General features: G+C 40.8%; 1 protein-coding gene across 6 annotated transcripts in view; it reads left to right on the top strand.

Moving 5' to 3' along the window:
• The window catches only part of mllt3 (MLLT3 super elongation complex subunit), a 92,071-nt gene that overhangs the window by 69,563 nt on the left and 8,627 nt on the right, over positions 1-13,881 (top strand). For 4 of the 6 annotated variants that reach the window (XM_050067641.1, XM_050067640.1, XM_050067642.1 and 1 more), the window contains 6 exons: positions 5,579-5,648; positions 6,869-6,922; positions 7,778-7,916; positions 9,800-9,896; positions 10,037-10,105; positions 12,179-12,250. In XM_050067641.1, coding sequence (XP_049923598.1) covers positions 5,579-5,648; positions 6,869-6,922; positions 7,778-7,916; positions 9,800-9,896; positions 10,037-10,105; positions 12,179-12,250 — 501 coding nt within the window. The remainder of the gene's footprint in view (positions 1-5,578; positions 5,649-6,868; positions 6,923-7,777; positions 7,917-9,799; positions 9,897-10,036; positions 10,106-12,178; positions 12,251-13,881) is intronic. The other 2 variants (XM_050067639.1, XM_050067638.1) reach the window with 2 other exon arrangements.

Here is a 13,881-nt window from a genome sequence, read left to right as displayed (position 1 = left end):
TGAAATCTGTACTCACACAGCGTGCTGAATGATTTAATTTGCTCGAACAAAACTATTTTTAGTCGCAAATGTGTTGTGTGTACTAGCAAGTTGCTAGCAGCAGCACGTCTCCCTCGCTCAAGGGGATGTTTGTGATTGGCTGGCTTTGTTGTCGATCCAAGGCAAGCAGGAAATGAGGTTTGTGATTGGCTGGCTGTAGCTGTACATTTAGGGCAAGCGTAAAAAGGATGTTTGTGATTGGCTGAGCTGTACATGCAGGTCAAGCTGGGGAAACTCATAGGGAAATTATATCGTCAATATCATTGCCTTTTGGGATATTAATATCTTGCATGTTTATATCTCGGTATAGATACGATAACGATATATCGTTCAGCCCTACTTGGGGGTGCCGAAAACAAGCAAGCATTGCCCGTTTAAAATGCCTTCGTTGTCGTGCACGCCCAGCTGCATCGCCGTTAAATCCAGTTTAGCAGCTTCCTTAATTTGGTCCTCCATTAACGCGAGTAGTGGCGAAATACCTCGATAGCATCGTTAATGTGGTCTGTAGGATCTGTAGCGGTCGCCATTGTTGCTATCCTCACCAGTTACCCACCGGCGTACAGCTTGACATCAGCGTGGCGCTGATTGGCTAATCGCTAGACCCGCCCCCACCCCCGGCGTTCATTGGTCCTTCCATCTTTTGGACAAGATAAATCGCAAATTCATTGCAGTATGCCAGTCCAGAGATGCAAGCCTACTCAGTTGAGTGGGCGGGGGCTATGGTCTGGAACCAGGCTATGGATGGCTATGAAAGCTTACCCCACTGCAACATCAGAAAACTTGCATACACACCGTAAAGAAACACAGGCAAAAAGAGGATGCTGCTCTTGATGAGTTGATTAATTGACCTCCATGTGCTACGTATCCATGGCACAGTGTGTTGACACCTTTGTTATCCTGAACCTTAAGGCTTTAAGCGGGAAAGGGCAGAGAATTGCATTCAGTTTCAGGGGTGTTCAGAGCTGTCAACAAATCAGGGGCAGAAAATCCCACCTGACTATCTCAGTGTTTCCATTTCATCTGAACACCAGTCTGCTGGTGTCAGCTCTTTGTTCCCCTGAGCACTGACACTGCATCGTAGTTTAAAGAGGACAAAGAGCAACAAATGACTCTGTATCAGTGTGATCAGAGCTGGTCATCGGAGGACAGATAGCACCTCATTGTATCTCCTGAGCTACAGTGAGTGAGTTTTTAAACATCACACATATATCGTGGATTGAAAGAGAATGTTTTCGATATGCGGGAAGAGAATAAAAAATGAATGAAAATGTTACTACACTGTCACCTATGTTACCTGCAGCTGTGATTGCTGCAGTGTGTGCAAGATCATTGTTCAAAGGAGTAAATCTTTTGTTTCTCAGCTTTTCCTTTTAACACACCATTTCCTTTAAGGGATGAAGAATGTCACATGCTTACTGTGTTTCTGGTTGCTTCTCACTGTTTGAACACACATTCTATATCAGTATTATGTCCTCAGCTGATTTCTGTGGTTTATTTATAATTTTTAATATTTTTTTGTTAACTGTCATAGACACTAACATTAGTCTAACATTTTTTTTATATATTTTTTTATATATCAGATAATTCTATGTAGTATTTAAAAGTAGAGTTAGGTATTGTTTGTGTTTTTTTCTGATACTGGTACCTAAACAATACTAATAGTATTAGGGATGCACGATAATATTGGCACGTATCGGCCAACATTAGCTTTAAAATGAAGTGTCGGGATCAGCCAGCATGCTTTTTCTTGTTTTGCAAAATTAATGAATATGTCAGATGTCTCCATCTGCTGGTGGGCCATCATGATAAGAGTATGCATACATAATATGATGTTAATTTCACTGCAGAAGAAACTTGATGAGCAATAAAATTAGGCAGGGAAAAAAGTGGATATATCAATATCAGTATCGGTTATTGGTTATGGCCAAATAAGTCATAAAATATCAGCATATTGGATATCAGCAAAAAATCCAGTATCGTGCATTCTTAATTAAAATGGTAACGTTGTTTAAACGTTGCCTGAAACGTTATTTTAAAAAATAAAATAAAATAAACCCCAAAACGATAGTCAGTGACATAAATAAACAGCTTTGTTTTATTGCAAAGGCAAATTTGAGTGTAAATTGAACAATATATTGACTTAACAGTTTGATTTTTACTTAGATATATAAATGTGAATAAATACAAAACACTACTAACCATTTCACATAATAAACCCAGCTGCAATCATTTAATCCAGTTTGGTTTTATTTATAACGCCCAATATCACATATCACGACTTGCCTCAGACGGCTTTACAGCATTTGACATCTCTCTGTGCTTAATTCAACCGTAAAAAACTGTTACAGTACTAATAACCGCAAAATTAAATTTGAGTTGGAATCAATAATTGTCTCACAAACTCAGGAAAGACTCAGCAGGCAGACATTTCTCCATTAACCGTTGTGGAGCAGCTGAGATGTTCACGACAATGACAACAGCTGGTCCACCTTAACAGTCCACCTTAAGTGAGCATGGTCAAGTTCCAATGGGAGGCAGACTTCGCTCACCAACTTTGGAGCTAACCCAGCTTCACTTGAATCAGCGGGAGCTAGTAGGACACAGAAACCTGTCTTGGGTCTTGAAGAGTGTTAGCATTTATTCACTGACAAACAGTTGAAACTGTTCACACACTGCACCGCTATGTTTAACTTCATACTCTCTGCTCCGGTCGCTGCAGCCTCACTGTCATGTGTCACCATGACACACCCACTCTCTCCCCTCAGCCACACAATCCTAACGCACAGAATCTGGCACCAAAATGAGACACTGAATTCTGTATTGTGATTCAGTCTGATAGGTACCAGTTTTATAGGAACCTGTGCCATATTGGCACTGGGTTTCAGCACCCAACCCTGTTCAAAAGTCTTGTATTTAATTTGGTAAATACACCAGAAACTCTAATTGATTTTTTGATACATATTGATTCTGAACATTTGAAACAGTTTCAATAATCATTTTCCACAGAATCAATACACTGGTACCAGCTGCACTCTCTCTTATTGTTAATATTTACTGCAGTCATTCAGCTGTTCTCTGCTACTAATGATGTAAAGAATCATCATCATGTCATAGCCTTGTTTTGTTAATCTTCAAATAAAAATGTATGCCCTCCGTGTTACTTTTTTCCTGTGGTATCAGAAAAAGTATCAAATATCTATATTTTCAAGGTATTGTAAAGTAGTTAGAAATTGTAGTATTGTGACAACACTAAGACACACTTTGTCTCTGTTGTCAGAAAACTGTCAGGAGTTGGTTGTATTTAAATTTATCAAAGGTACAGTGGGTTAAATGAATGGTTAGACAACTTGCTACTGTACTTTGCTGTGTTTTTGCCACAGTGTGTTTAAGTTACTCATGAAGCTAAAGTCAGGTGTCCAGAAAGTATCACAGTAGGAGACATGATTTCCTCTGATGTTTGCGTGTCCATATGGTTTGTTGGAACGTTCACACAAGGAAGACTGCCCAGAAATATCAAAAATATTTTGACCCATATTGGCGCAGATATTTTCTTGGCTGTTGTTGAGAAGTTAATCCCTGTTGTGCTGGGATTCTCCCATCTCTTGTCTAAAAGTCTCCCAGCACAGCCAGCAGGCAGTTGGTGTGACTCAGCCGTGAACTAACAGTGGAAGAAGTACAAATGTCAGGATTGGGGTGAAAGAAAAGAATCAGCAGAGCACTTGGAGCTCTGCCTGTTCTCACACCTGTGCACACCTGGGATCACCGCAGAGAGCACACACGGCTGACAGATTGCCAGTGTCTAAACGTTTCAAAAACTGTATGAGGGGGACTCTGAATATCTGAAAGGAGCTTTTTCCTATTAAACAAGCAGCTCATTCCAGGAGATTCAAACAGTGCCATATCATATTCACAAAAATACTGGTATATTTATAATGTGATTAAAAAAATCATATGGAGATAATGGCAATAATCCAACCTGTTGACACGATGATGTCGTTCCGTTATGCATAGCAACCACAAACATGGCTGAAAACAAAATGTTGATAGAGCATTCACACTGCTGAGATCCCAATCTTTATTCTCGTAATTATTTCAGGATTCTCTCGTACATTTTTTTCCTGCATACTTTCATCTACGGAAACCATTCAATATCAAAATGTTCAGCTCTTTAAGGACATGATGGTTATATCTTGTCTTGTTTCTAGTTTTGAGTTTTGTTGCATTTTTTCTACAATGTAACCCAATAGAGAGAATCTTCAAATCCCCTGAAAGCTCTCCACTTTGACCTTCTACATACTTTCAGCTACAGACTGCATTTAAATATAAAGTACATCCGAAGACTTTGAAGCGTTAAATTTGTATTCAGCTTTTTGATATCTTTCACAGTTTCTATATTACTGCAGTTTGTGTTTTATGCTTTATATTCTGATTGGTGCATCTGTCTGTCTCACCCTCTCCCTCCTATGCTTGTCTCTCTGTTTCTTGTGCTTGTGTTCTGCTATAGTTCTTGCTTTTTACCCCTACATTTTAGACTTTTTAAAATATTGTGCTTTTATTCATCATTTCTTATAATGGCAGTGACGAAGCATTTCTTCTTTCAGCCCTTTCAGACAGTTCATCTCAACTTTCAGCTATGACAGTGTTTAAGTATAGCCTCCAGCTTTTCCAGCAATGTCTGTCAGCTCTTAGCTTGTTTACGTAATGCACCATCCAGGTAACAGTGGTGGCCATGATGTTGGCTGGATTTTCAAAATAAAAGCTTCCAGATGGTAATAGGACATTCCTGGGGGGCCCTGGACAAGTCTTGATTTTCAAAATAGAAGTCCCCAGATGGTAACAGAAGTTTACCGGGGGACCCTGGACGAAGCGGGACTTTCACAATAAAAGCCTTCAGATGGTATCAAGAGATTAACAGGTGCCGTGGGCGAAGCTGGACTTTCATAATAAAAGGCTTTAGAGGGTATCAGGAGATAACCAGGGGCCCTGGACATGGCTTGATTTTAAAAGTGAAAGTCCCAAATGGTAGCAGGAGCTCACATTGGTGGCTCTTATGTCGGCTGGATTTTCAGAATAAAGGTCCCAGATGGTAACAGGAGATTACTGGGGGACTCTGGATGAAGCTGGACTTTCATAAAAGCCTTTAGATGGTATCACGGGTTTACTGGGGGCCCTGGACATGAATTGATTTTAAAAGTCTCAAATGGTAATAGGAGTTCACTGCAGTGGGGCCCTGCTCAAGGCTGGATTTTCAAAATAAGAGCCTCTAGATGGTAAAATGATCAAATGTAAACCTTTTCCAAATGCCTCATAGTTGCAGTGAATTGGAAATAATCTTCAGTCTACTCCACTTTGAAATTAAATTCCTCCATATGTTTATTTACAGACTTCATTTAAGCTTTAAACGGGTCACAGAGTAATTATATATTGGGTTGGTCTGTACTATACTTCTCCATCTGTTTGCCAGAAGGTGTATTAATCAAACATCAATTAGCTTCATGTGTATTTTATTTATCAGTTTTTTTTCTCTTCCTCCCTCCAGTCCGAACAGCCCAGTCCAGCCAGTTCCAGCTCCAGTTCAGGCTTTGCTCCCACACACCACAAGCGACAAGGTAATTAGTTTGAACCTCCATAATGTTTATAGTCTTTTTCAGTCAGAAATGATCTGTGTAATATTCCAATGTAGCTCATATGGAGCACCAGGTAGTTTCAGTGTAACACTGAGTCCAGTTGGTTTGGCAAACAATAAAAGAAACTGAGCCAGTGGTGGAGACAGAATTTAAACTGAGCTGGCATTGATTTCCTTTCTATCTGAACATAACAGAGCTTTATAATCAAACTTGTTTGCTCTGAGACCAAAGAAACTTTTTTTTTAATATAGGAAAAAGAGAATGGAACACCTGCTCACTTTATTCATCCTGGAACTTAAATTGATTTTTAAGTTCAGAAGTGTCTTTATTTAACTTAAATTCAACTGAGGGGCTGTTCTCCAGGTTTTGTAAAGAGCAAAATGATTAGGTCTGAGCAAAAGCCTGAATTCTTTTCAGAGAAAAGGAGACAGTTTGTTCTAATAACATTTTTTCTTACATTTTTATTTCTGAAATCTTAAGATGGAGAATTAGAGCCACTGTTGGGAAACAAAATAATGCAGTTTTGGAGTTTTTTCAATGTTTTCTTTAATTATTATTATTTAATTATTTTTATTCAATATTTTTTGTCAAGTAGCCCTGAGGGGCAAGGTTAATTAATTCATTTATATATTTTATTGTGGGCAATGTTGGCCCACAAGTTAATCTCTCATTTACGAGATATTATCTCCTACGTATGGGATGTTATCTTCTACGTAGGAAATATCTCCTCTTACGTAGGAGATGAACTTCGGACTTAATTAGGCTGTTTTGAGAGTATGAAGCCCGTGCAGAATGAAGCACTTTGTGCATAACACAAAGGGCATTGAAAATTCTTTCATCAATTCATCATCCTTGTTCAGCTTTGACTTTTTTTTTAACTTAAATAAATGGTTTAGACCAGTAGGTTAAACTTGCCATATATTTCGACTGTGTATCTTGGTTCCACTTTGGAATCTGTAGCTGCTGCAACCCATACATCTGAGCAGTGAAAATATAATGACTGTCATCATAGCTGATACAAATGATTTCCAAAACAATTGAAGAAAAAAAAGTTTTAAATGCTGTAGAAGTCATTTAGGCCGAAAATAGTCATGCCAGCGTCAGGTGAGTCCAGAATGTATATGGGGCATTTTTTGTATTTTTGAGGGCTTCTTTTCTCGAGGGTGACCTCTGCTTGTGTTTGTAATTTTCTCTGGATGCAGTGGTGGACTTCATCATCAGGAAAAGGGTGGCTATTCCTGCCACCACCCACACAGGTAACAGTTCCTGTGAGGCCCCAAACACCCTTTTCACATCTGCATGGAGAATATTGTTCCAGCTTGTTTATATGCATGAAAACTCATGCATTTCTCTGCAGTCATGTTAGAAGGGTCTGGTATTATATCACTGATACGATACCACCCACCAGACACCCATCACTGCTGATGCGGCAACGTGTACACACACAGTGTGTCCTCTTACACTCTGTGATGTCTCAGTGTGAGAACAAACTGTTTATCTTTTAGGTGACTGCCTCCCCTGTTAAACTATTAAACACACATCAGTGAGGCACACTGCTGCACTGGGGGACATGCTTCTTCATTACCATGAACACACACACTGTAGTCCTACACACACCATCCTGCTGCCTCACCAGAACACCAAATGTGGATTAAAATTAAATGAAAACAAAAAGTTCCCAATAATTTTCCTCCTCTTTTTGCAACATTTGCTAAAAAAAAAATACAGTGACCATCTGTGTTAGTAAATGATTAACTCTTTTATGAAATTGAAAACTGTTTTAAAGATTTACACTTTCAGTAGGATCCAACAGGCTTTGGGCTGAGAAGCACAGACAGGGTAGAAGAGTCAGAGAGACGGACTGACACGTTGGTTGTTGGACTTGTTGACATAAGAAAAATAAGAATACGACAGCCTGATCCTTTTGAAAATAAAGTGTAAATTAAGGATCAAACCAGCAGCAGCTCTGCAGCCACAAGCTCCACGGGACCATCCCACCACCTCACAGCATGATCCGCTGCCCTGTGCATGGTTTTACTTGTCCTTAATTTGAAAGAATAAAAACAGACCTCAGTTCCAACATTGTGGTGTTCTCTGTCACTCACACACAGTGCTGGGCCCGCTGCAGTCAGTCATGCAGGATCTGCACTCAGATGACAACGATGAAGATTCAGAGGACGACGATGACAACGACATGGACTCTGATGTGGAGCGACCAGCACACACACATCTCACACACCACCAACGCAGGTTAGTACATGGTCACAAAAAAAACTGTTTTTTTGGGGGGGGGGGGGGTTCCTTATCCGCTGTGAGGGTCCTAAGGACAGAGGGATATTGTATGCTGTAAAGCCCTGTGAGGCAAATTGTGATTTGTGATATTGGGCTTTATAAATAAAATTGATTGATTGATTGAAAAAGCCAGTTTGTTAATAGACCTCTGCAACTCACATTTGCTTCATGAAAGTGTAACCACAGACTCAGGCAGCAGATACTAACAGGGTACAGATTTTAACTAGACTGTTGCAGTTGTGGGGGTTGTGAGGAATTGGAGGAGTGAGGAGTTGTCATTTTCTGTATAATTGGATTTGGGCATGTTCTCAATGTTCTGATGAAGTTACAGTCAAAAACAAGTTCTGCACAGGGCTTTGATTATCTCACTGTGTGCAACACTCTAGTCAGAACTTCTTCACTGCACCCTCTCATGAGTCCCAGTAAAAATGCTTTCAGGTTGGCGTTACCACTGCAGTCAGGGTGGCATTGCTAAATATACAAAAATCAGCTGGCAGTCTACAGACTGATACGATGGTATAAAGCAACATACTGTTTACACCAAGGCACAGTATCCATCCCTTTTAAAATCTTAAGATTTTTGCATCAATGTGCTGAAGGTCCTTGATTTTCTTTTGGTATTTAAAGCTGTATTGTTCAGTATTTCCATATTCACAATGGATTAAATGACTGTATGTAATGTGAAAGCTGAAAACAGCTGCCTCACCAGTGTAGGAGTTTTTTGGATTTGGTTAAAAAAAAAAAAAAAAAAAGACAGGGTGCTGGCAGACACCCTAGTCTGCAGGAAGTTATTGACAGTAACGCAAAAGAGTGCAATACCACCAACCTGTTCACCCACCTTTGCCTCCATCATCCTGCAGATTTCATCACAGTAGAGGGAGTAAAGACCTTTGTCACCAGCTAAAAATAAATATGACCTCACGTTGTGTCAAGCACACAGAGTCTGAAACCTATGTCCGTCATTAAACTTTTAGGAACTGGTTTGATTTTCTGCGTTTTTCGCATCCATCCCTTTAGAGAGCTAACTCAGATAGCTACTTTTAGCAGATAGTAATATTCAGGTGGATGATGAAGAAGAGGAGGAGGATGTGGACCGCACACAGAATATGGAGGACAGCTCCGCCCCTTCATGCAGCTGCGATGCCAAATGAAAGACAGGGAGGGAGTGATGACAGCCAGATAGGTAACTCCAGTGGAGAGAGGCAAAGGGAGAAATTTGTCTTTTCATTTTGTCTCGTAATGCAAATTTTCACAACGAATAGACCAGTAAAACACATCAGACTCAGTGTGCAAGGTTTCTGTGTACAGCGATTTTTTTTTCGGATGACAGATTAAAACAACACATCCCAAAAAAAAAAGGTTCTCAGCGTTCAAAAAAATATGACGTTCTTAGTTGTGTGCTGTTAAAGCTTAGTTATCATGATGTTGGACTTAATAGTATTTTCTCTCTCGTGGTGCTCACACACAAACTGTCTGTCCCCTGCTCCCCGCAAGTGATTTTGTGTCAGTTGACTTTGTATTGATGCAGACCCCTCAGTGAGTGTCACAGCAGGCTGGTAGCCAGCAGCATCCCAGGTCTAAGCTGGTAATGGGAGCAACAGATAGTTTGCTGATTCAGAGGCGAGTCAGGGCTGTCAGATCTCCTGGAGCTGGGGTTTGTGTTGGCTGGATTGAGGTTTCTGCGGCTGCTGACTGGGGGTCTGCCTCTGGTCTGCCCCCCCCCCAACCCCCCAAGGTGGTAATTTTTGGACCCACAGCAGCCTCACTGAAGAAGTAAAATGCATCTTTTGATGTGCTGACACATTTGTTCTTTGTCTTTTCTCCTGTCATCAACTACCCAGGGTCAGTTTGAGTGATGGCAGTGAGAGTGACAGCTCCTCGCCCTCACCCCCATCCCGCAATGAAGCCCCGCCCCTTCTAAAGACTACTAATAACCAGGTAAGTTGATGTTATATTATGTATCATGTATTTTGTTAGTTTAATCTAATGTACCACAAGGGAAGCCAGGTGTTAATGTATGTAGCTCTAAGTCACCCAGAGGGACTTTGACTCCATGTGTTTACTCTGTCCTCTGTCAGATACTGGAAGTGAAGAGTCCCACCAAGCAGAGCAAGCAGGACAAGAACAAAAACATAGATTGTGACAAGGTACACAAGGCTTTTCTTCTTAGTATTTCAGTGTAAATCAGCCCATGTACAACAGATCAGGAAATAATACCAGTAACATGGGGGTGTGCCACAGTATATTCCACTGTTCAGACAGAGTGATGCAGGGTTGGTCTGTGATTACTGTTAGATTCAGTGGGTTAACATGTCATCCAACCTGACCAGAGGATAACATTGCTCTGATGCTGCTCGGCTTTCACGCAGCAACTTTTCATGCTGTGTTCAGCTGGAGTTCTCTAAAGTTTCCAAAGATAGCAAAGGCTTGGGTTTGAATTATTCACTATGGGTGACAAAAAACATATACAATATATGTGATGCTCTCAGACAGACACAGTAAGAGCTTTGGAGGAATAAAATGGGGCAGTAACTTTAAAGGGGTTAAACAGTGACTGAATATACATAAGAACTCCTATAAAAGTGCATCAGTATGTATCAGCATAGGTAAAGCTGGGGTAGGCCGAAATCTGGAAAAGGCACAAAAACAAAAACAAACATCCGAATGTACACCCTCCTCCTGCAGCTCTCCCCTCTCTGTCCCCTCCTACCAGACAGCCACAGGCACATGCACGTGCCTCATACAGTAGCCCAGTGCTTCCCATAAATTGATTTATTTAATCTTATTTCTTTGTGGGCTGCACACAGCAAATTTACTCCTCCTGCTCTCTCTCTGTTTATCAGACCACAGATGAGACAAGAATTAGCTGCTAGTCACCCCACAGTCCCTACACTGCTGCGGACTGCTTCGCCAGGAGGAGAGCTGGCAGCAGCTCTGGAAACAGAGCTTTGGTCAGCGGTTGTAGCAGCATTAATTCAGTCAGTGCAAACCCCTCAGCACTGGGTGTCACAGCAGGCTGGTAGCCAGCAGCATCCCAGGTCTAAGCTGGTAATGGCAGCAACAGAAAGTTCGCTGATTCAAAGGCGAGTCCAGGCCTTAAGATCTCCTGGAGCTGGGGTTTGTGTTGGCTGGATTCAGGTTTCTGTGGCTGCTGACTAGGGGTCTGTCTCTGGAGCTGCTGCCCACTCTCCTCAAGGAGAGGCTCCGGTTTGCAGAAGGCTAAACTATTAGCAACATTTTCTCTCCATCTCTGAAACACTTTTCCAGTGTTGACACGTGTTTCACTTTGGGTTGCTTTGCAGTGTAGGCAGTTGTTGCCAATGCTGGAATAGCAACTTTCTCTGCAGGATTCTCCACCATTGAGTCAGGCTTTTACTGTCTAAAGGGACACACATGCAAATCTGCATTTATAAAGCAGCCAATAGGAAATGCCCTCTCTCTGAAATGAGCTGCGATTGGCTAAAATCAGCCATCACAGGCTAGATCTTCTAAAGCCTGAAAACAGAGCCAAGAGGAGGTGCAGAAGTCTTTTCTCTCAGACTACTTGAATGATAATATGCTCAAAGTTTATTATGGGATTTTTGGCCATTGATGCCAAAATGAAACGGCCTACCTCAGCTTTAAATAACTAGTGTAAGCTTTGCGGTAGTTGACAGCTCTGTTTGGCAAATACAGTTTTAAAAGATTCAGACTAATTCTGTGGTTTAGCACTGATGTATGTTTAGAGCTGGGCACCAATCACAATGTGTCCCTGGCAGTGATTATCAAACTGAAAGCTGCGGTCCAGATACAGAATCTTTTTTACTTGCTTTTTGATTACATAGTTTTAATTTAAATTAAAATGTGTCCAGGTTTAGACTATTCATTGGGCTGAGTTGCCACACTGTTGCTTGAGATTAGATAACATCCCATTTTTAAGAATGGTTGCTTCCTTGTTAAATGGAAAAGGGGGGTAACGTATCAGCACTTTTATTGAAGAATTCCAACCACACCCAGCTCTGTGTGTGTGTGTGTGTGTGTGTGTGTGTGTGTGTGTGTGTGTGTGTGTGTGTGTGTGTGTCAGCAGTTTCAGATACAAGTCTTGTATCTGACAGCCTGGAACAAGGCTGCTATGAACAGGTGAAATGTGGGTTGAGTGTATGTTTATTACAGCAGGTTTCTGTGTGAAAGTAAAATATGAGAGCTTTAAAGCTAACAACATGTTGCTGTGTGTTTCCCAGGCTTACCTAGATGAGCTGGTGGAACTGCACAAAAGACTGATGACACTAAGAGAGGGTCACATACTGCAGCAGGTGTGTATGTATACGAGGTGATGAATTGTGATGTATCATTAGTGTGAACTGAAGGTATTACTTGGTGATTACTGTCATTTACTTTGTGGTGCAGCTTTTTCACTTAACCTGCCTCGTTAATTCAGCTACAAATGTCCAGCATGTATTTATTCACTGTAACATTGTTGGACTCACAGTGGATAGATTTAGAACAAAAAAAGGATAAAAATTGCAGAACAAAAGATACTGTCTTTTTTATTTCACACTTTATTTGTCCTTGTCAAAATTTGGCACTGATAATACCCACAGTGCAACTCTCAGGGTTCCTGTGGTCATGGGAAACCTGGAAAAGTCATGGAATGTCACAATCACGTTTTCCAGGCCCAGAAAAATCATGGAATTTTGTTCACTGTAATGAAATTGATAGTTATCTTTTGGGATACACAATATTGGATTTTTTGCCGATATCCGATATGCCAGTATATAACAACTTAATTGGCCAATACCGATATTGTTACATCCACTTTGTTTCCCCACCTAATTTTAGTGATCATCAAGTCTCTTCTGTAGTGGAATTAACATCATATTATACATGCATACTCTTATCATGATGGCCCACCAGCAGATGGAGACATGAAATACAATACATTTCAATGTATGTAATATTCATTCATAGTGCAAAATAAGGAAAAGGATGTTGGCTGATTCTTTCATTTCAAAGCCGACATTGGCTGATACAGACGACATACTGATATTATCATGCATCCCTAGTTATCTTCCTTGGATAACCTTCTACGTAATGTAACATTAAGGCAAATTTATTTTCTCTAGCTGTCAACGAAACATACCTCTTATATATGTTGATGTGTGACATTTTGTTTACTATTGCATACTACAATAACACTGCAGTAAAGAAAAAGTTGTTATAATGGGTTCTTGGAAAATCATGGAAAAGTTTGAAATTTTGTCAATGAAAATGTGTAGAAACCCTGATAAATGTCAACAGTTTAGCTGGAGATACAGGTCTGTTAGTAGCAGCTAATGTAGCCTGGAGCCTTTAGCCTGCAGCAGAGACGGGGAGCTACAGAGGTTGAGTAACAACACTTCTTTCTAACTCCACACCTCCAGATTCTTTGACTTTTTAAACTTTTCAGACCCAACCAACACCGACTCGTGTGACATCACATGAGGACATTTATCAGACTTCACACAGCTTCCTGTGGAGACACTAATGCAAGGCCGTACACATGCTGCGTTTTTTTGCGCCTGCAAATTCATTGTTTTTGATGAAGACGCACGACAGGAACATTCAAACTCCAGAGTAATACCGTCGCTGCGCACATGCATTCCCGAGCCTGTTTTTCGGGGCACATTAGGTGCGCCCTGAGATCAACATAGTTCAACTTTTGGGACACAGCAGCGCACACTGCATGTCATGTGACGAGCAACAACCAATCACAGCCGCAAGATTTCTGTCCCGTCTTCCATAAATATCAGTCTGTGGTAAATATGGAGAAGTTGATCATTTTAGTGCAGGGCTACCAGAGCTTTACATCTGTCAATAGTTTTGGCCTAATAAACACTTACAAAACAACGCCTGGATGAAGATCAGCTCTGCACTCAGGATTTCTGGTATGTGGGCTATGGTACAG

Source organism: Epinephelus moara, chromosome 17, assembly GCF_006386435.1.
Source record: "Epinephelus moara isolate mb chromosome 17, YSFRI_EMoa_1.0, whole genome shotgun sequence".
Lineage (NCBI taxonomy): Eukaryota > Metazoa > Chordata > Actinopteri > Perciformes > Serranidae > Epinephelus > Epinephelus moara.
This window is presented reverse-complemented; position numbering and strand designations above follow the sequence as displayed.